This window comes from Chionomys nivalis, chromosome 8, assembly GCF_950005125.1.
Source record: "Chionomys nivalis chromosome 8, mChiNiv1.1, whole genome shotgun sequence".
NCBI lineage: Eukaryota > Metazoa > Chordata > Mammalia > Rodentia > Cricetidae > Chionomys > Chionomys nivalis.
The window spans coordinates 29854604-29875118 of record NC_080093.1 but is presented as its reverse complement, the minus strand read 5'-3'; the positions used below and the strand labels follow the sequence as shown (position 1 = coordinate 29875118).

General features: G+C 45.5%; 1 protein-coding gene across 1 annotated transcript in view; it reads left to right on the top strand.

Annotated features, from left to right (window-relative positions):
• Positions 1-11443, top strand: part of Slc1a1 (solute carrier family 1 member 1) — a 77472-nt gene extending 66029 nt beyond the window's left edge. Inside the window, exons 10-12 of the mRNA XM_057778813.1 lie at positions 419-613; positions 5218-5352; positions 7226-11443. Coding sequence (XP_057634796.1) covers positions 419-613; positions 5218-5352; positions 7226-7472 — 577 coding nt within the window. The 3' untranslated portion in view covers positions 7473-11443. The remainder of the gene's footprint in view (positions 1-418; positions 614-5217; positions 5353-7225) is intronic.
• Positions 11444-20515: the final 9072 nt, after the last annotated feature.

Genomic DNA, 20515 nt, shown 5'->3' with positions numbered 1-20515 from the left:
ACCCGCAGAGTGGCTCACGAATATCGGTAGCTTTAATTCCAGGAGTTACAAGACCCTCTTCCGGCCTACAAGGGCACCACACACAAAGACATGCATTTAGTCAAAACACCCATAAACATAAAAATAAGAATATTTTTTTTAATTACCAGCATGCTTTGGGGCTCTTGATCCATTTTTTTTTTTTTTTGAGACAGGGTTTCTCTGTGGTTTTGGAGCCTGTCCTGGAACTAGCTCTTGTAGACCAGGCTGGTCTCGAACTCACAGAAATCCGCCTGTCTCTGCCTCCCGAGTGCTGGGATTAAAGGCGTGCGCCACCACCGCCCGGCTTGATCCATTTTTTAGAACACAGGGATTCTTTTTGGGCGGAGACTGAGACCTGGCATTCTTAGACCTAAATTCTTTTCCCTTGATCCCACAGTTCGGCAACCCTACCAGTTACTTTCCGCTGTGCAGAGGAGAAGAACCAGGTGGACAAGAGGATCACAAGATTTGTGTTGCCTGTTGGTGCCACCATCAACATGGATGGCACTGCGCTCTATGAAGCCGTGGCGGCTGTGTTCATTGCACAGCTGAATGGGTTGGACTTGAGCGTTGGGCAAATCATCACCATCAGGTGAGGCATGGTCTGACTCTGACTTGCATCACTGCTGCTTGGACTGCCTCAAGTAAACATGCTCCGGGAAGACAGACCAAGAAGGACCCAGAGATGGGATGTTCTATTGGTTTATAAGTTTCATCTTGAAGACAAGGGGTGCATTCATGGGACATGTGATTTCTGCTTCAGGATTTGGGTAGCTAAAGCATCTCTCTGTTCAGCTTAGTGTGACCAGTAGGTACCAGACAGTGTCAGGCACAGACTAGACACCCAAGACTCAAGGTTAAATAAGTATCTGCTCCTGTTCTAACAGAAGTCCCTGGTGGGTGAGGGTTAGAAGATACCCAAATAAAAATTGGATCTCTGGTAGGACTCTCATGGATTGACTGGGGGTCATGGATGGCCCCAGTAAGGAAAGGATCAACTGTACCTGGGAAAATAAACAGAAGGATTCCTAGACGGTCTGGAAGTACAAGTGAATCTTAGATGAGGAATAAGAACTTAGCAGGAAAATGACAAAAGCTAAGAGCTCAGAAGAGCGGAAGTATCTCACAGCTTAAGCAGAGTCCAGATTCTTTGGCCCTAAGAGCCCTGTGTGGAGGATCTAGTATACCAGTTTTTCATATCATGAATAGATTTGCATTTTAAAGAGATAATTAGTAATATGATGCGAAGCTTGGATGGGAGCAGGGACCACAAACTAGATCCGCAAGTTGCTAAATAGCCTATATCAAAACATACACTGGGCACATCTCTGAGTTTGTCTACCAAAAGGCCATCATTTGGATTTGAGTTAAGGGACAGGAAAAGGCTGAGATGGGTAGTTTGAATTTGAATTTGAATGCCTTTAAGAATTCTAGGGGCTTGCCAGGCAGTGGTGGTGCACACCTTTAATCCCAGCACTTTAATCCCTGCAGAGGCAGGTGGAGCTCTATGAGTTCAAGACCAGCCTGGTCTACAAGAACGAGTTTCAGGACCGACTCCAAAACCACAGAGAAACCCTGTCTCAAAAAATCTAACAAACAAATAAATAATGAAAAATAAAAAAGAATTCTAGGCGACTGGAGTGAAACCTTAGTAGTTAAGAGAACTGCCCTTCCAGAGGACCCAAGAAGTTAGTAGCTCAAGACTGCTAGAAATTTAGTTCTAGGGGATCCAGTGTCTCTTCCCATCATAGATGCCTGTACTCATATGCAATTATTCACATGTGTACGAGCAAACACACACACAATGATAATAGAAATTAATTAAACCAGGCAGTGGTGGTGCTTACCTCTAATCCCAGCATTCAGGAGGCAGAGGCAGGTAGATCTCTGAGTTTGAGGCCAGCCTGGTGTACAGAAGAAGTTTTAGGACAGCCAGAGCTATACAGGGGAAACCCTGTCTCAAAAAAAAAAGAAAGAAAAAGAAAAGAAAAGAAAAATTTAAAACATTAGTTTTTTTTTTAAATTTCAAATGTAGATATGATTGAGAATATAGAACTGAACTACAAACCAAAAGTCAGGATCAGCCACTTAACAGTGGCCATAAGACCTGTGGGTGACAAGTCAGGAGTCTGTGTCTGAATCAGTAACACTGTGACAGTTATAACCATAACCCTAGGCAAGCTGTCTGAGTTCTCCAAGCCCTGCTTTCTCTTCTGTAAGTGGAGGAAATAATACTGCCTACGATTTATTCAAACATGTCAAGAGGATGTTTATGAGGTCTTGATGGCTACACGGTGAGTCCCCACCTGTTAGGAATAGGTGACAATTTTCAGGAAGAGTTTGTAGAGAAGAGGAAACTGAGGGCAGGGTCTCAGAGAATTCTATTAGAGGTAGGTAGGAGGGAGAAAAAGAGAGGGAGAGGGGACAGTGGGAGGTGGGAGGAAGCCAGGAGCATTGTGGAAACCTAGAGACAAGTAGTTTATTCTTAAGGACTGAAATGGTTCAATGTCTGATGCCAAAAAGAGTTCGAGGCAAATGAATACTGAGGAGGTGATAGATATGGCATTGTTGTTTCCTAGGACGGCATTTTGTAGCCACTAGCCCATTGGATTTCCAGAATAGGTGTTGATATCATCGTGGTGAGGCTGACCAAGCCTGCAGGAACAGAGTCATCTCTGCTGGTTTCAGTGGTAAAAAGATAGGACAAGATCTCAGCACTCAGCCAGGCTTTATTGAAAGCAAACACACACACACCACGCACCACAGCACCCAAAGAGACAGGCTCCCGCACGCAGTAGGAGAGAGGATCCAGAAGTCAGAACCTGAGTTTTCCTGGCAGAGCCAAAAATGATCACATGTTTGAGGGTGGGATTAGTTCGCTCTCTCCCTCAGGATTGGCTGGTTTGGGCTGTTGCCGTGGCCTGGGTAATTCAGACAAAGAAAAGCTGACTGGTTCCCACCATCAGAGCCCCTCCCTTTATTTAAAAGTCAGTACCAGATGTCCCTTCCTGCAGCACAGACATCAAGTCTTTTTCTTAAAGAGGGAGAAGGGAGTAAGTCATTTTAAATGTTTATGGGAAAGCACATTTGTAGCACTTTAATCAACCCAGCGCTTTGCTGCCTGCCCGCCAGGCGGCTGCCGGACTCCTGGTCCCTCAGGATGCTCACCCAGCCCTGAGTAGCGGCTGCTGCACTCAGAGTGCCATGTGTACTGGTTCTAGCAGAAAAGCAAAAGTATTTTCAGTTCGCTGCCCAGGTACCATCCTGATCAATTTACAGCTTCGTCTACATAAAAGCCCTGCAGACATCCAACCTCCCAAATCCAGGCAAGGAGTTGAGATTTGGAGAAGCCCCTTGCTAAAGAAAACGCTCATCATAAATGGGCCAAACCAGGAACGTAGCCAGCTGTGTCTAACTCCAAAACCTGTGTCCACACTACGTCACAGTCAAGCGCCAATCCCACTGTGCCTGCATACTAGGGGAGAACCTTGTATGTCAGAAGCCGAAAAGCCTTTTGCTGAGGCAGGATATGTCGGATCAGATGAATAGGTTTTCATATATTTCCCCTTATCTGAAGATACAATGTTCTGAAGGTCACACCAAAGGCCATCAAATGACAGAAGTTTTGTGAGCAAGGTCAAGATTCAAGGTCAGGCTGAATGGATTCTGAAGCCCAGCTTCAAGCTTGTAAGGGCATGGCTAACCATGACATGTTGAGGCTCCCAGCGGGGATCAATGAGCCTGGGCACTTATCGATTCCGACAAAGAAAACTCACTGATGCATTGTTTAATTTTTTTTTCAACCAGCATTGAAATAAAGTTGGATTTTCCAAAGAGGACTTAGGAAGGACAGCACTGGTGGATGATGTAAGCCTAAAACTCGTAGTAGATATGTTGGTACAGCTCTAGAACTCTTTAAGTCACTGTAAACCAGTAGCAATGGCCACTAAAGGAACACATTCTAGGCAAAAATCCTGGCTAGCATTTGGCCCGTGAGCAGCCTCTAGAACACAGTACCAGGCAGATGAACGGGCAACAGAATCTGTTTTCTGAGAATTCGGAGACCTTTGGGAGCCAGAGGAATCCATATTTGCCGCTAGATCCAGGCTTCAGCTAGTTGAAGATCATTAGTTTTCAGCCCACCCGCATCCAGGAATGGCACTTTAGCCTGAGGGTGAGGTCACAGTTCCAGAAACCACTGTGGGTGTCCCTGCCTGCTCATTCAGTTCAAAGTCCTTTCGGGGGCCCTGGGAGCCTTCATTTCTCCAGAATGAACCAATTAAAATAAACATACTGCTGGTGAGAGACTTGCACATTGCCAGGAGAAAAAAATCCCTGTGCCTTATTCTGTGTGCTCAAGGGAGAGCTTGTCGGATACATGGTAATGAAGCTCCTCCGGCTACCTACCCTGGAGTCCAGAGTCCTCCTCCTTTTGCACAAAGTGCACCTGCTGGAATGTCTTCAGGAACGTTTGTACCTTGCATGGAGTCACACAGTGTCTCAATTCAATGCCCCAAACAGGTGTTCTTGGAGAAGGCGAGAGTCTTGTGGTATCGGAAAATTACATAAAAGCTACTTAACCACGGCTCTACCCTCTGCCGTCACCTCAGGCATCCTTGACCATCAGATACTCCAGGGTCCCTCTACTCCCCTTTTCAGGCAGCAGAAGTCCCTGGCACATACAGAGTGCTCTGTAAATGATCGAGCATCAGAGACTGAAGGAGGAAGGCCACCAGTGAGGGGGATCTGACGCTTAGGATGGGGGCATTGGATAGGCAGATAAAGCCTTGCACAAAAGCTCCTGTAGGTAAATTCCGACTACCCTGAGTAAGTCTGCCGCGGTTTTGATATCACTGGCTGTGATTCTATACTTTCTTGCTTGAGGGTGGCCTGCCAAATGCTCTCTTGCTGCCATGACATCCTGCTCCTCTGAAGCCCCAGCAGCTCCCATCATATGATATATATGTATATATGTGTTATGTAATATATATATAATGATAATATTATGTATATATATGATGGATGGATTGTAGGCAGATAAATAGATACACATGAGTCGGAACTAGTTAACAAGTAAGTGGTAGCTGTCCACTATAGGAACAGAACAGTAACAGCCACGGAGCCGGTTTCAGGCCTGAGGCCTTGCTGGGAGAAAGAGAGATCTAACCCTTTCCTGCCATTGTGTTTTGACTACAGTATCACAGCTACCGCTGCCAGCATTGGAGCTGCTGGCGTGCCCCAGGCTGGCATGGTGACCATGGTGATCGTGCTGAGTGCGGTAGGCCTACCTGCGGAGGATGTCACCCTCATCATCGCTGTGGACTGGCTCCTGTGAGTTGGACTGAATACCCTGCCTCCGCTGGTTGGGCCGGCGGCTTCCTAGCCATGCAGACTTTGTTGCACCCTGCTTTCCTCCTGACATTGCCTAATGAGTCATCTGTCGCTGCTTTCATTTCCTTTTGGCGAAACCATCTGATAGCAAGCTTAAACTTAACTCTTCATCACTTCGGAAAGGTTCTCAAAAGCCAGTGAGCTCCATCAGTTCATGGTGTATCTGGTGACACTTAAGGTTAGGGGACAAGGTTAAATATGAAACAATATAGTGAAGGGGCGGAGTGAGGTCCCGTAGCCATCCCACATATCCAGCCCCAAGTTAGCTTCGTAAACACAGCACCAGCTGTTTCTAAATCCCTGCACCTGTCCTGGTATCTTGGAATCCTCTGGGCTGGTGACAAGAGCAAAGGTTTAGCATATGCCTCTGTTTAAATCCTCACCGGGTATCTTACTAGGTTTGGGATCTTGAGCATGATCTTTAACCCTGCTGAGGCCCAACTGCATTATTTATGAGAAAAGTTATGCCTACCTCAGTGGCTTGTTGTAGAGACCAAATGGGTTCATAAAAGCCACGTGTCTAGAGGTATGCCTGGCAGTTCAGTAAAGGCTCAACACGGAAAGTTCTGTTATGATGGCAATGAGTCAAACCACTTAGGCACAGACAGCTCTCTCCTGTCTCATACACACATACCCCATCCACGGAATATCTGGGTGAGAATATGCCTCCTCGATGTTCAAAATTGTGGAGCAGCCTGGTCTCTGGCTTTGTTTTCGATACATCTACTTTCCGGTACCAAGATGTGACTCTGCCCCTGGCCATCTGAGTAAGTACAGCTCCATACTGAACCTTGTTTCGGATTAGAGAGCAACCAGGGTTGTACAGTTTTATAGGAGCTAAGACTGGAGAAAGGGAAGCAGTCATGCTGTGGAGGTTCCAACGTTGTCCCTGGCCTGGAAGCTGTGCACTGCACAGAAATGGGCATCTCAGGTAAAGGAAGAAACCGGGCTGACTTGAACCTTGGCTTTTCCTAGAATCAGTGACTCTCACTACAAGGATAAGGGGAAGCTCCAGACTACAGGATGTAAGGACGCTGGGCCAGTAGTCTGTGGCACTGTGCCTCTTAGAAGGGCATCCTTCTGAGGATGCAGTCATTGTTGTCACGGTGTCACCTCACAAGTGTGCCCATGGTCACAGTCCTCTTGCCAGATACTCAGTATCAAAATGGACACTCCCTCTGTAGGCCTTCACTCTAGGCGTTCCTGCTACTGGCCTCTTCTCTGGACTACCAGGGATTAAGACAAACGGAGGGTGTATCAGAGAGGAATCTATTTCTGGACTGGCTTATATATTTTGGATGCCATGTTCTTCCATGTCTTTGCCGGGTTGTTCATGGAGTAACCTTATTTGATAAAGATAGGAGTACACCAGGGATGCCTGAGGGCCACATATTTGATACCATACACCCCAACCAAATAGAGAGAGCCCATAATTCCAGTGCATGATACCAAGGAAAGCCACCAAACAGAAGTCAGAGCTCGAAGCCTTACTGAGTTCTGAATCATCCTTGGTGTCCTCCATGTATCTCTGGAGACCCCATTCTTATTTGGGAAGAAAGGAGGAAATTTCTGGAAACTGAGAGGTCATTGCTATTGTCTGGGAGCATGGACCAAGTAGAGCCCATTTTTTAATTCTGTTCCTTTGGGAGCCACCTCTGCCCCAGGCCAGTGAGGCATTTGGCCAGCCAGGAGGACAGCATTCTGCATTGACTTAAATCTTAACTGAACTCATCAGAGAACCTTTTCTTTCTCCATACATCAGTGAAGAAAGATGAAATCTGGGCCCATTCTGACTCTCCTGTCTCTTTGCCAGGGACCGGTTCAGGACTATGGTGAATGTTCTGGGTGATGCATTTGGAACTGGCATCGTGGAGAAGCTCTCCAAGAAGGAGCTGGAGCAGATGGATGTTTCATCTGAAGTCAACATTGTAAACCCCTTCGCCTTGGAATCCTCAATCCTCGATAACGAAGACTCAGACACCAAGAAGTCCTATGTCAACGGTGGTTTTGCAGTGGACAAATCCGATACTATCTCATTCACCCAGACCTCACAATTCTAGAGGCCAGCTTCAGATGGCTGGGATGAGGACAGACAACTCCACGGGAGCCACCTCTTAGCAAACTCCAGCATCAAGGAATGAGAGAAACACTAAGAGTCAACTGTACATTTAGTTTGATAAACAGACCTCCAGATTATTTTCTATATTTGGCGTTAGAGCCTTTGTTCTCTGGGTTTGGGGATTTGGGGTGGGGTAGAATGAAAGGAAATGAAGAAAATTGTGTTATCTGGATTTTCTAATTCTATAAAACAAAGTTTGGAAGTATATGAAGTAGGTAACGGTTGGCACTAGGTAATGGACATGGAAGAGAAATTGTTTTCTTGTACATAGACCAGTGTTTGGGGTTTTTAAACAATATTATTATTGGCTACAAATTTTTACTCAGGCTTTCTATCGGTGTGACTTCCTCTGCCGTCTCGCCACTTTTTATAGATTATGATGCATCTCAACAGACCCACCGAATTAAAGTGCCAAATTTTCCATTTTGACCTCATCTTCAGCCACTTTTAACCTACTCTTAAAAAAAAGGATCAGCATAGTTCTGCAATAATAGTTTTAAGATAGTTGTGGGGTTTAGGGGAAGGGAGAGGGTTTTTTATTCCTTGTACTGTATTGGGATGCTGGTAGCTGTCTAGCCAGTGTTCGTTATAGAACTATATGTATATGTGTGTATATTTATTATTTTCATATAATTTGCAAGACAGAGATCAGTAATGAACTATCAATGTGAAATAAGATGCTCTCCTTGTACTTGAATCAAAACTACAATTCCAAGCCAGGCAGCGTGGTGGACACCTTTAATCCCAGCACTCGGGAAACAGAGACAAGCGGATGTCTGTGAGTTCAAGGCCAGCCTGGCCCACAAAGAGAGTTCTAGGACAACCAGGACTGTTACGCAGAGAAACTGTCTCAAAAAAAACAAAAACAAAAAACAAACAAACAAACAAAAAAACAACCAAACAAGCAAACAAACAAACCCTGCAATTCCAGCTGAGGTGCACTTCGGAGTTCACCAGAACGTTGTCAGGAGCTCTGGGATGAGAACTCAAGCTGTTGGGTTACTAGGTTTCAGCCCTAAAACAGAATGTATCATGGTGAAACTCTATGGTGGCACAGCCCATCATTTACAACTTCCGGGTTCAAGCTCCCTCCGGGGGAGGTGCCCCCGTAGGCACTGAATGAATGCATTGACAAAGGCAGCTCTCCCAAAGGCTGGATGTGCCCAGATCCAAACAGAAGGCTTCAAGGCTTCCTTCTTCAAGTACACTCAGGCCCACTTCACAAGGCTGCCACCTCACTGCCCTTGGTTCTCTCTGCCCACCAGGGCAGAAACAACGATGGCCAGCCATCACCCAAGTTGTGTTTCAAAATGGGCTGCCTACGTGGAATAAGTCACGTTGTATACATATTACTGTTTGGTTTTTTTGAGACAGAGTCTCTACATAGGACTGGCTGTCATGGAACTCACGATGTAGATTAGGTTGGCCCAACTCATAGAGATCCTCCTGCCTCTGCCTCCCTAGTATGGGGCTGAAAGGTGTGTGCCATCATGCCCAGCTCTATATGTATTCTAACAGAATAAACCCAGGCCGTGAGCTACTGGTACCAGTGGTTCAGGGAAAACGCTTCCATTTCCTTCTGCCTCCTCCTTCGGAAAGGATCATTCGGAGAATCTTGGCCCTGCTGCTTCGAATCCTCTGCCTGTCTTTCTCCTGCTCATTTCTGAAGATAGCTTATTAAAAGTCTACACTTCTGCCCCATCTTGTAAATAAAGCTCAACAAAAACTTGTACTTAACACGGAGATAGATTCTTATCAATAGTGTTTCTGTAGTATCATTAGCCACCTTAAACCTGTGCTTTTATATTTACGAAGTCAGAAATTGTGCCAAAGATAGCAAGGGGGTAAATGAATGCTCGGTGTTGGCCACCTGCTCCTGAAAGCTACAAGAAAATGACACTAAATTACCGGCTAAACATCACAGTGGCCAATGACTCTGAAATTGGAAGTACAAATGTCAGTATTCTTTTATAGGACGTAAATCTAAATGAAGTTGAGTGAATACTTTATTTAGGAGTAAATGGCTCTTATCAGGTGACTCTCATTAGTGACACTAGAGTTGGCAGAGCTGTTCCCAAATTCACTGGGGTCACCCTTGTAACCAGTCACTTAACACACAGTGCTCATGAAAGAGGACATGTTCCATTTCCTTCTCAATAAATATTTCTCACACTTTGTCCCCTTATCTTCCGGCCTCTTATCTAGTCTTTCATTTGCCTGGGTAGGTGTGGGAAGGGGAAATGCTGGCTAATGCAAGAAGCTCTATTATTATTGGCTTTAAGACCACAGAAGATTGGTTTGAAAACCTTTTATCACCTGAGCATGACAGGTCAGGACTTGAGGAAAACATACCGATCCTTCGTGCTTACCAGTGAGGATTACAAGGCTGAAAGACAGGCCTATTATGACAGTTGAGCTCATATTTTGTGGGCTGAAATGAAAATAGAAATTTGCTAGAAACTGCTATCATGGAAGACAGCCAGCCGTATCTCAAAGAGCATGATGTCTTGGTTCACTGAAGGGCCAATCCTGCCCTCTGAGATCGGACTACCAATGACAAGGGGCGGGATTTGAAGTGCCCTTGAACGGGATGGCATGCTCCTACCTGAGTACCCCAGTTATGAGCAAGTTCTGCAGAACAGGACTCATTTGTGTGACAGATGTCAAAGGAATAGACCCCACTGAAGAAGAACAGCATAAGAATGCCAGTTGCTTTAGGCACAGGAATATAGGTCAGTCTTGAGTACAGTGTGGGGGTGGGGACATTCCCAACAACACAGCTCCTTAGAACAAAGTTTGGAATAGCTGGTGCAGCTGAGCTGAGGCCCAGCACATGATGTGAGCCGTCTCCCAAAAGAGAGTGTCATTACCAATACCAACAGATGGCTTTAATTTTCTGTAAGCTCTCTGGGCTATTAAAAAGCCACCTCTGTTCTTTTTTTTTTTTTTTTTTTTGGTTTTTCGAGACAGGGTTTCTCTGTGGTTTTGGAGCCTGTCCTGGAACTAGCTCTTGTAGACCAGGCTGGCCTCGAACTCACAGAGATCCGCCTGCCTCTGCCTCCCGAGTGCTGGGATTAAAGGCATGCGCCACCATCGCCCGGCTTGCCACCTCTGCTCTTAGGTCACCATGGGAAACGGTGTGACCTGCTGAACAGGAGAGGGACAGAAGGAACAGTGGCTTTGCAGGTGGTTAAGAACCCTCCCTCTGTGGCAGAATATCCACACTGATGTTCTGAGACTTGTAACTGCACAGCAAGAAAGCACAAGAGACATAACTGGTGGGTGTCGGGGGGCTATTTGTACACTGTGTGAAGATGTAGTACTGTGATTGGTTAAATAAAGAGTTGAATGGCCAGTAGCTAAGCAGGAGGCATAGACAGGCCTTCCGACAGAGAGAGGAAATAGGAGATAATCTAGGCACATGGGAGACCTCAGGAGAAACAGAGAAGAAATAGGAGGCACAAGATGGAAGAGAGGTAATGCCACGTGATAGAATGTAGATTAATATAAGTGGGTTAATTAAGTTATAAGAGCTAGTGACACGCCTAAGCTATAGGCCAAGCTTTCATAATTAATATGTCTCTGTGTCGTTACTTGGGAACTAGCTGGTGGGACAGAAAAAGACTCGTTACAGGTGGGCACACAACTCCAGTACCCTCTCACCTTGGTGATCCTTTCTAGTAATTCAAGATGCTTGCCCTCTCCAAACAAACAAACAAATTCAGCACAAAAGATTAAGACAATTTCCCAAGGTCACATAAGGAACAGAGGTGGGACAGATGATTCATTTTAACTTAAGTCTTGGGTGACCCAGGTATTTCAAGACATTTAAGAATCATTGTCGAAATCTGCTTTATATTATAATGTCTGTAATTAAAAATATTGCATTGCAATACTTACAGTTTTGCTAAGAGGGATTCTTAGCATGGAAGAAAGGAGGAAGGGAGGGAGGGAGGGAGGGAGGGAGGGAGGGAGGGAGGGAGGGAGGGAGAGAGGGAGGGAGGGAGGGAGGGAGAAGAAGAAAGGGAAGCTTGCTTTGGAGATGGTGACAAGGATGACTGTACAGGTGTAACCTGAAGTTCTACACATTGAATAGTTATAGCTTTCTGCATGACAATCATGCCTGAATAAAGTGATTTAAATACATTAATAAGAGCCTTGCTAACACCAAGTATTTTACATGTATTTTTTTTTTAACATTCCTATTGCCATTTTCCAAACCAGGAAATTGGCCTACCGAAGGTAGTCGCCCAAGTTTGCCCCTCCAGGATACACCCATGATTCCAAATCTTCTCCCAGCTATCCAGTTACAGAGCTTCAAGATGCCCTCAAAGCCGACGCAGGGTGCAGGACAGCATCCAGTTTCTTCTTTCAGTGTTGTTTGTGCTTTCTAATGTCATTTAATTTGCTCCAAACAAATTTCCTTATTCAAATCTTCCATCCCCGCTTTCCCGTTCTGGCTGTGGGTAACTTATGTATCTATGGCCCCTTTCACTAGTGGCTTGGCCTCCCCTCCTTATGGCTGGCTTGATGTCATCAATACCATATCCCTCCACCAGAATCCCCTTTAAGTCCTTCAATCAAATTTATTCAGAAGGGCTATCTGTTACAAAATCAGAGATGGGCAGGCAGATACCAGAACAGAAACTGGAGCCTGGTTCCTTTTTTTCTTTTCTTCCACACTTCTTCTGTGTTTCCTCCCACTGGTTAAAGCCCTAATCCCCTGCAGTCTGCCTCACACCCACACAGCTCTCCTAAACCTCCAAGGTAACCAGGGCCCTGTTAACAAAATCCAGCAGGCGCCTGCCCTGTCATCAGCCTTCGGCCTCGTCTTCTGCAATCCTCATCACCACTGAGGAGCCTATGTCTGTCTAGCTCGCTGTCCCCCTCCTCCGCACTTCCTGACACCTTCCTTCCTAAGCTGCCCTCCTTCTGCTTTTGACTTATGGTCTCCGCTTCTACCAAATGCATCGGGCCCTTGAATACCGAGGGCTGAGCGAACAAGCTCTGTATCATTCTGGCGTCTCTCTGTGCCATTCCCCCGGAAAGCTGTCCACCACCCCTGCCCTCACCCTCCTCAGCTGACGACCAAGACTCTATGACCATGTGATGTAAGCAGCCGCCGCCTGCCCTGGCCTCACAGCCAAACTTCAGCTCCCATTTCCAACCTCTACTGGGCTTTGAAACTGAACTTCTTCCGCACCAACATCAGGACCTTTTCCAGAAGTCTCTCCTGAACCATCCCTCACCCCCGGTCTTAGGGTGGTGATGGGTCTTCCTGCCTTTGACATCAACAGACCTGAGTTGTACACCTTTGTGTTAGAGCAGTCACTGGAGTCCTGCTGCTGTGGGCTTCAGTAGGAGCCCCTGGGTGGACCATGTTGATTCTGAAGTTGCTGCCGAGGATTTTTACCCTTTAGACATGAATAGAAGAACCTGAAAATCCTCTAAATCCTGTTTACAACAACAAAACCTTCATAATGAGAATGCAATTCAAAAAAATTTAAAAAAAAAGCCAGCCCTCCAGGGCATATGAACCCTGTTCTCTTCTCAGTACCCCGCCCCGAGTATTCTGAGTATTTCCTATTCTACCTTCCCTGCTGAAAAGAGACTGCAAAAAGAAAAAGAAAAAATCCTTTTCCAAAAGACTTTACTTGACCTCCTAGCTGCTGAGTGCGTCTTGCCTCACACCTTACTGAGAACAGAGAGTTAGGAGATGAAGGAGCCCGTGTCCTGAGATCTACCGACAATGGGCTGGTCTCCTGGCCAATGCTTCACTCCTATTACACCCTTCACGCTGGCCTTACAGTCCAGCCGAGGCCACCAGCCCCACTGTTCCCTTGGAGGATCGGATCTGGGCCCCCACCACACACCCATACGTATTGAAACGCCACTAAGATAATTGGCCTCGTGATTTCCTCCCACCCCCAAGCTTAACCGGCCACTTCCAAACTCATTAGAAAGTACTTGACTTTTTCACCCCTAAACCTTAGTGCCCATGGCACAAAGTCTTAAGTCTTTAGGGCTAATATTGAGGACACATTAGAAGGTGCCCCCAGGGGACAATTTCTCCTCCGTACACAGGTCATTGTCCTCTACAAATGCCTTCTCCCTAATTTCTTTCTGATTTGTCCAGTGTTTCTTACCTCCTGGAAGACAGAGAAATAACAGCATTTTGTCACATGCTCAGATATTGCATTGTTTTATTAAGTTAATATGAAACCTGGTTAAAAAGTAATGCAATTGAGTGTACAAGCCTCACTTCAATCGATACCATTATTTTCTACTACTAAGTGCCACCATGGAGTCTTCTGTTGTTTTAGATTTGTATTTGGAGAATCTGAGCATCTCATGGGAGACTGGAGGGGGTGTTACGTGATCCATCTCACTCCAGTTCCTAGCCACCATTATTTCAAACCCCTGTGGCTGACAGTCACAAATCCACTCACAGAGTTTGCAATATTTTCTGAGAAGCATCTTGTTCCCTAGTAAGGATGGAAACTCCAATAGGGGACCGGTCGTATCTTGCACCCTAACTTGACCTCTCTCTCCCCACAGGGCTGAGTTCTCTACTGAGCACAGTGTAGGAACCTTTTCCCACTTGGTTCGTGGAAAGTGGTGGATTCCTACAAGGCTGTGGAAGGGGGTCGGTTGTCAGGGCTCGGACACAGCCTGACCCAGTGCACAGAGGATGCCATCGTATGCCTGGGTCGAACTTCTCTTACGGAAAGTCAGATGTTCTTACAGGACGAGTTTCCCCCGTGGGTCAAGCCCTTTCACCAATAGCATCTAGCACTTACATTCTGTCCCTGGAAGTCAGCCCACTAAAACAGGTGTGATATTTATCTCAGTCCAGAACATTGATCTAAGTGTCAGTTCCTGAAGGAAAAGGAACCGGGAGGCTTATTTTGAAGGGGGGGGGGAGAGAACTTCCTAAAAAACGCTGTTCACAAACGCAACATTTCAAGGACAGGAAATAACAGAAAGCGCCTCTTGTTGACCCAAGAGGTGACCGACCTCATTCTTAAGACTGCCAGGAGACCTGAGCTACCCTGCCACTCTGAGATAAATGACGGGTGCATGGTTTTCAAGCTCTCCGGTGCAATTCCCAGGAATCTCAGCCGTGGGGTCAATAAGGCATGTGACAACCAACCAAGAAGTAAAAGGAAACAGATAAACCATGTGGTTTGGAAACAAGATTCTAGAGTTGGAAAACTAGCTCTGACATTTGGTTTTCTAAGCCTTGATGGCCTTAGCAAGAAAATGGGAGGAAATGAGCTTTTCCTTAAATGAGATGGAAATAACAGCTAAGACTTGCTGGGTTCTGCTTTTGTGCCGGGCACTAACATGACGTGCTTTTTAAGTGAGTCATTCACATTTCAATATTCTGAGGCAGATAGTATCCTGGCCTCCATCGCAAATGTAAGGACACTGAGGGATGAAGAGGTTATAGTATCTGTCCAAGGTCCTTGCCTTGGATGGTTCTAAAACCAGGCGCTCAATCTTCAAACCTAGGTTGATGTGCTCCTGAAAAGTGCTGGCTACAGGCACATGGCAGAGGGGTGGGTGGATGAGAACAGACAAGCGGCATGCAAAGGGGAAGAAGAAAGACCCTTCGTCTATGTTTATGGCCTTTCAGGTCCCCCCCACTCAGCCATCACCAAAGCAGATAATGAGGTCTCTAAAATACATGTCTCTTCAAATTACCCCAAAGTTGTCCCTTTCCTGGCCCCTTCCTGTGGAAGAATGTAAGATAAAGTACCCTCCACTTAGGACATACAATGACACACATCCTGACTGGTTCAAAAATATCCCCCAACCAATGGCAACCAAAGGCCTGAAACCCACTCACCCGTCTACCTTACAGATTGTATTTCAACTCTCTCAGTTTAGAGCGAACTCTCTTCACTGCTAGAGGTCCTCTCCCTCTCTCCGAGAGCAGTGCTGGGCTTAGGACTCAGGACCTTGAGCTTGTTAGGCAGATACTCTACCACTAAGCTGTATCCCCAGCCTGCCTTTTCTTTGAAACCTAGGTGTGTCAAGCTCCAGAATCTTGATCACTATTTCTGGGGCATCCATGGGGACCCCTTGGTGTTGTCACTGCAGAGTTCTTGGTATTGTCGAGGTGGTCATAAGACAGCCCTTCCCCCCTCCACAACTCTTCAGTCATGTAAGGCAAACCTGGCACTGCATGTCCTGTGCTGTCTTATGGCTGCACAGTCTGAATAAAAAGCAAAGCTGAGTGGTGACCAAAGCTATTGATTGTGACTGTACCCCAGCAGGGGATTTTCTGGGTATAGACAAGGAGGGGTGGTATCTGACTATGGGCTTCGAGGCTTTTTAAAAATAAAGACAGCCGGGTGGTGGTGGCGCACGCCTTTAATCCCAGCACTTGGGAGGCAGAGGCAGGTGGATCTCTGTGAGTTCGAGACCAGCCTGGTCTACAAGAGCTAGTTCCAGGACAGGCTCCAAAACCACAGAGAAACCCTGTCTCGAAAAACCAAAAAAATAAATAAATAAATAAATAAATAAATAGATAAATAAATAAATAAAGACAAGGAGCTGGGCAGTGGTGGCGCACGCCTTTAATCCCAGCACTTGGGAGGCAGAGGCAGGCGGATCTCTGGGAGTTCGAGGCCAGCCTGGTCTACAAGAGCTAGTTCCAGGACAGACTCCAAAGCTACAGAGAGACCCTGTCTTGAAAAACCAAAAAAAAAAAAGAAAAGAAAAAGAAAAAGAAAAAAAAAATAAAGACAAGGGATAGAGAGGTCTCAAACTTGGGGCACACGACTAAAGTGCCTATTTAACATATCAAAGTGGACCTGGCCACCAGGTTCTCCCAGTATCCCTCAGTTCCTACTGTTACAGGGTTCAGCTGGCATACCCCACCCCCTACCCTAAACTTCTTCAGCCCAGAGGCTGGGCTGCCTTTCCCCCAGCTGCCCTCTCTATATAACCCACCATTTTGGTTGACTGGTCCTTTCTGTCTACCCTTTACCTTCCTGAGGTCTGGCTCTCTTCTCTCCTCTCCCCCCTCTTCTCAAAGGGCCCAGCTCCTGTTCACTCTGGACTCTTCCAGATGTCTCTGCTTTGGCTATGCTCTCCCTTTTAAATACAATAAACTTTCTCCTCCACCATACCAAAGGCCAGTCATGTCCTTCCTTTTTTATTTCTGTTCTTTTTTCATTCAGATGGTTCAGTGGGTTATCATTGCTTATTTACCAGCATGAGTACCTAAGTTCAACTCCTCAGAGCCCATCAAAATGATTTGCTTTGGGTTCAATAAGAGACATTTCCTCAAGACAAGAAAGTAATAGAGGCAGACATTGGATGTCCTGCTCTGGTTTCTGAGTAAGCACTCACACATGTACAGAATGCCATATTCCCATGCATGCACCATATCATACATATCACACATATGTAGTGATATTTTGTTTATAATCTAACAAAAGCTTGCCTGAAGATCAAAGTGATGATATAAACCACTAGTTAGACATAAATGCCAGGCAGTGGTGTCACACACCTTTAATCCCAGCACTTAGGAGTTGGAGACAGATGGATCTCTGTGAGTTCAAGGCCATCCTGAGCTACACGAGATTGAATCTGTCTCAAAGAGAAACAGAGCTCACACAAAGGAGATCGCAGCTTGGGATTCCAGGCCTTTAATCCCAGCACTAGGGAGGTGGAGACAGGAGTGATGTGACTGCACGGAGAGAAGAATATAAGGCGGGAGGAGACAGGAGTTCAGAGACAGTCTGAGGATTCAGTCTGAGCATGAGTCTGAGGTTTCATAGAGATGGGGCAGTCTGAGGTTTCGTAGAAACAGTAGCAGTCTAAGGATTTGCAGAGACAGGATGGCCCCTTTAGTCTGAGCATTGGTAGAGGTAAGAACTCTCTAATGAATGGCTGCTCTTCTTCTTTGATCTCTCAGCATTAACCCCTATCTCCGGCTCTGGGTTTTTATTATTAAGACGAATTAGAATTTGTGCCATACACACAAACATAAGAAAATCAGGTAGGATATTATACCTGCAATAGTAGTAGGTGGGTGGCTGAGGGAGAAGGATCACGACCATCTTACATGAACAGGGAGAGTCTACTTCAAAAAACTAAGAGCAGGAAATGTGGTTGAGTACTTGCCTACTGTGAACAAGGCCCTATGTTCAGTTCCCAGTGCTGTTAGAAAACAAAGAAAAATATGGACTTACAGAGAGGTTGATGGAACATTCTAGAAGAAGAATCACAAGGGGGAAATCTCTGTGACTGGACCCACTCACTCTGTGAGAGGTTCTGTCAAGGTGTCCATCCTGAAAAAGGACCCATTTGCCATACATGTGAACTCATTTGGGCCCAGTTCCCTACTTCTGAAGGTGAAACCAAGCACAGTTCTTCCCTCTGATAAAGTAATTTTACCACCATAATTTTGGACCTTCAGAGTCAGTGTGGAGGGAAAAAGGGTCCCAGACCAAGAGAGCAGAGGCCACTGATGTGGGAGTGTCATATATCAATCTGTTGATTTCATTGGTTAAGTAATAAAGAAACTTCTTGGCCCTCATAGGTTAAAACATAGGTGGGTGGAGTAAACAGAACAGAATGCTGGGAGAAAGAGGAAGTGAGCTCAGACTCGACAGCTCTGCTCTCTGGAGCAGACGCCATGCTCCCCTCTCCCAGGCAGACGCAATAAAGCTCCGACCCAGGATGGACGTAGGCTAGAATCTTCCCGGTAAGCACACCTTGGGGTGCTACACACATGAATAGAAATGGGCCAAGCAGTGTTTAAAAGAATACAATCCGTGTGTTGTTATTTCGGGTATAAAGCTAACCATGCTGGCCGGGCGATGGTGGCGCACGCCTTTAATCCCAGCACTTGGGAGGCAGAGGCAGGCGGATCTCTGTGAGTTCGAGACCAGCCTGGTCTACAGAGCTAGTTCCAGGACAGGCTCCAAAGCCACAGAGAAACCCTGTCTCGAAAAACCAAAAAAAAAAAAAGCTAACCATGCGGGAGCCGGGCTGTGGGAAGAGGCCCGCAGCCCCTACTACAGGCCACAGTTCTCATTGTCAACAAGACAAAGGAGAAAGGAGAGAAGGTTCTACAAGACCTGAAAACCTGAAAGTGGTGTTGGAATGGGTCCCCTAATTAAGAAGGAGAACAGTTCCATCTGGCAGTGCTAGCAGATTTGTGGGTCACAGCATAGACTGAAGACATGCCCTGCTTGGATCACAGCAAGTCCCTTGAAGGAGCCTAGGTTAGGGCATAGACACATGGAGAAGGGTCCCCAACATCCAGGGACTAAGCTGACCTTACACAGGTAACTCATCAGACTTCTCCAGTTAGCACCTAAAGGTCATATATTATCCTTCATTCTCTCCTTTTTATCCTTGTTATAATTCAAAGCCTACTGGCTTCATTCGGTCTGGTGAGCAGAGAGAAATGGTGTTGCTGTAGATACTATTCTTAGAAGGAACGGGATCAACAAAGGATGCTGTCCCAGGAGCTTATGCAAACCCAAACACCATGAGATGCACTTATAAAATATTGTCCCGGATTTGTCAGATCTGCAACTTTGAAAGTCAAGAAAGAAATTATAAAGCAAAATATGACAGATAGGAATTCTTTTTCATTATGTTTAACGTTCTAGTCACTCTTTTTTTGCTGTGGAGAGACACCATGACAAGGCAACTCTTATCAAAGAAAACATTTAATTTAATTTGGAGGCTTGCTTACAATTTCAGAGTTTTTGTCCATTACCATCATGGTGGAAGCATCAGCACACAATGAGCTAGGGCAGTAGCTGAGAGTTACAACCTGATTCACAGGCTGAGTCTCTGGGGTTGGCCACACCTCTTAACACTCCTAATCCTTTCAAATAGTGTCATTCCCTAGTGACTACGCATTCAAATATATGAGCCTATGGGGGACATTCAGACCACCACAATGACACAGTTCTCCCCATAGCAAACCAAAACCCCAACCATCACAAAATTATCTGTGCCATCATAGACTCCAAAAGTAAGATACCTGAACTTCAAACCTTGCCTCTGTAGGGCTCCTCAAAGCTTCATAGTTCTTGAAAAATAAAAAATTAAAATAATTTAAAAAAATTATCAGATCATAAAATGTGAAAGGGTCATAATTTGTTGAGAAAAACAAAAACAGGGGGCTTCATATAAAAATGAGCATTTATACTCTTACTAAATAAAAAATCATGCTCAAGCCCTCCCCCAAAGGGAACACTTTAGGCAGAGATGGCTGAACAGTTAGAAGCACATAATGCTTTTGCAGAGGACCCAAGTTCGATTCCTAGCACTCATGTTTAGTAGCTCACAACTGCCAGTAACTCCAGCTTCTGGGGAATCCGACACCTGTGACCTCTGCTCATGTACACAGCCACATATAGATACACAATTGGAAAAAAATTGTTTTTTTAAACCAATACTGAATGTCTCAACATGTATTTTAAAACTGAAATTAAATGCAAACTCATTAGGACTGACTTGCATCAGTTGCTCATGCAGGTGGTCCTCTTGTGAGAACTTTCCTGAAACCTTACTGTGATCTGAGAACTCTCCTGAAACCTTACCATGATACAGTTTTAGTTTTAGTGCCTTTGACTTTTGATAACTACTCAAAATTCACATCAAAATAAACTGATCTGTTTTAGAGACTTTGTGAACATTTAAAAGGATACATAACTTAGGGTTCCAAAGGTGGAATGCACCTCTATTTGGCTGAAATTCTGAGGGGAGAATAAATGAGTTTTGTTTCATTTTGTTTTGGGAGTATCCTTTTTTGTGTTTTACAATTTATTTATTTCTAATTTACCTTTGAAAACCAATTTCTTATGGCATAAAGAGAAAAAAAAACAATACCTGACTCCCACATGTCTTATAAAAATGAAAATGCTTTGCTGGGCGGTGATGGTGCACGCCTTTAATTCCAGCACTTGGGAGGGAGAGGCAGGCAGATCTCTGTGAATTTGAGGC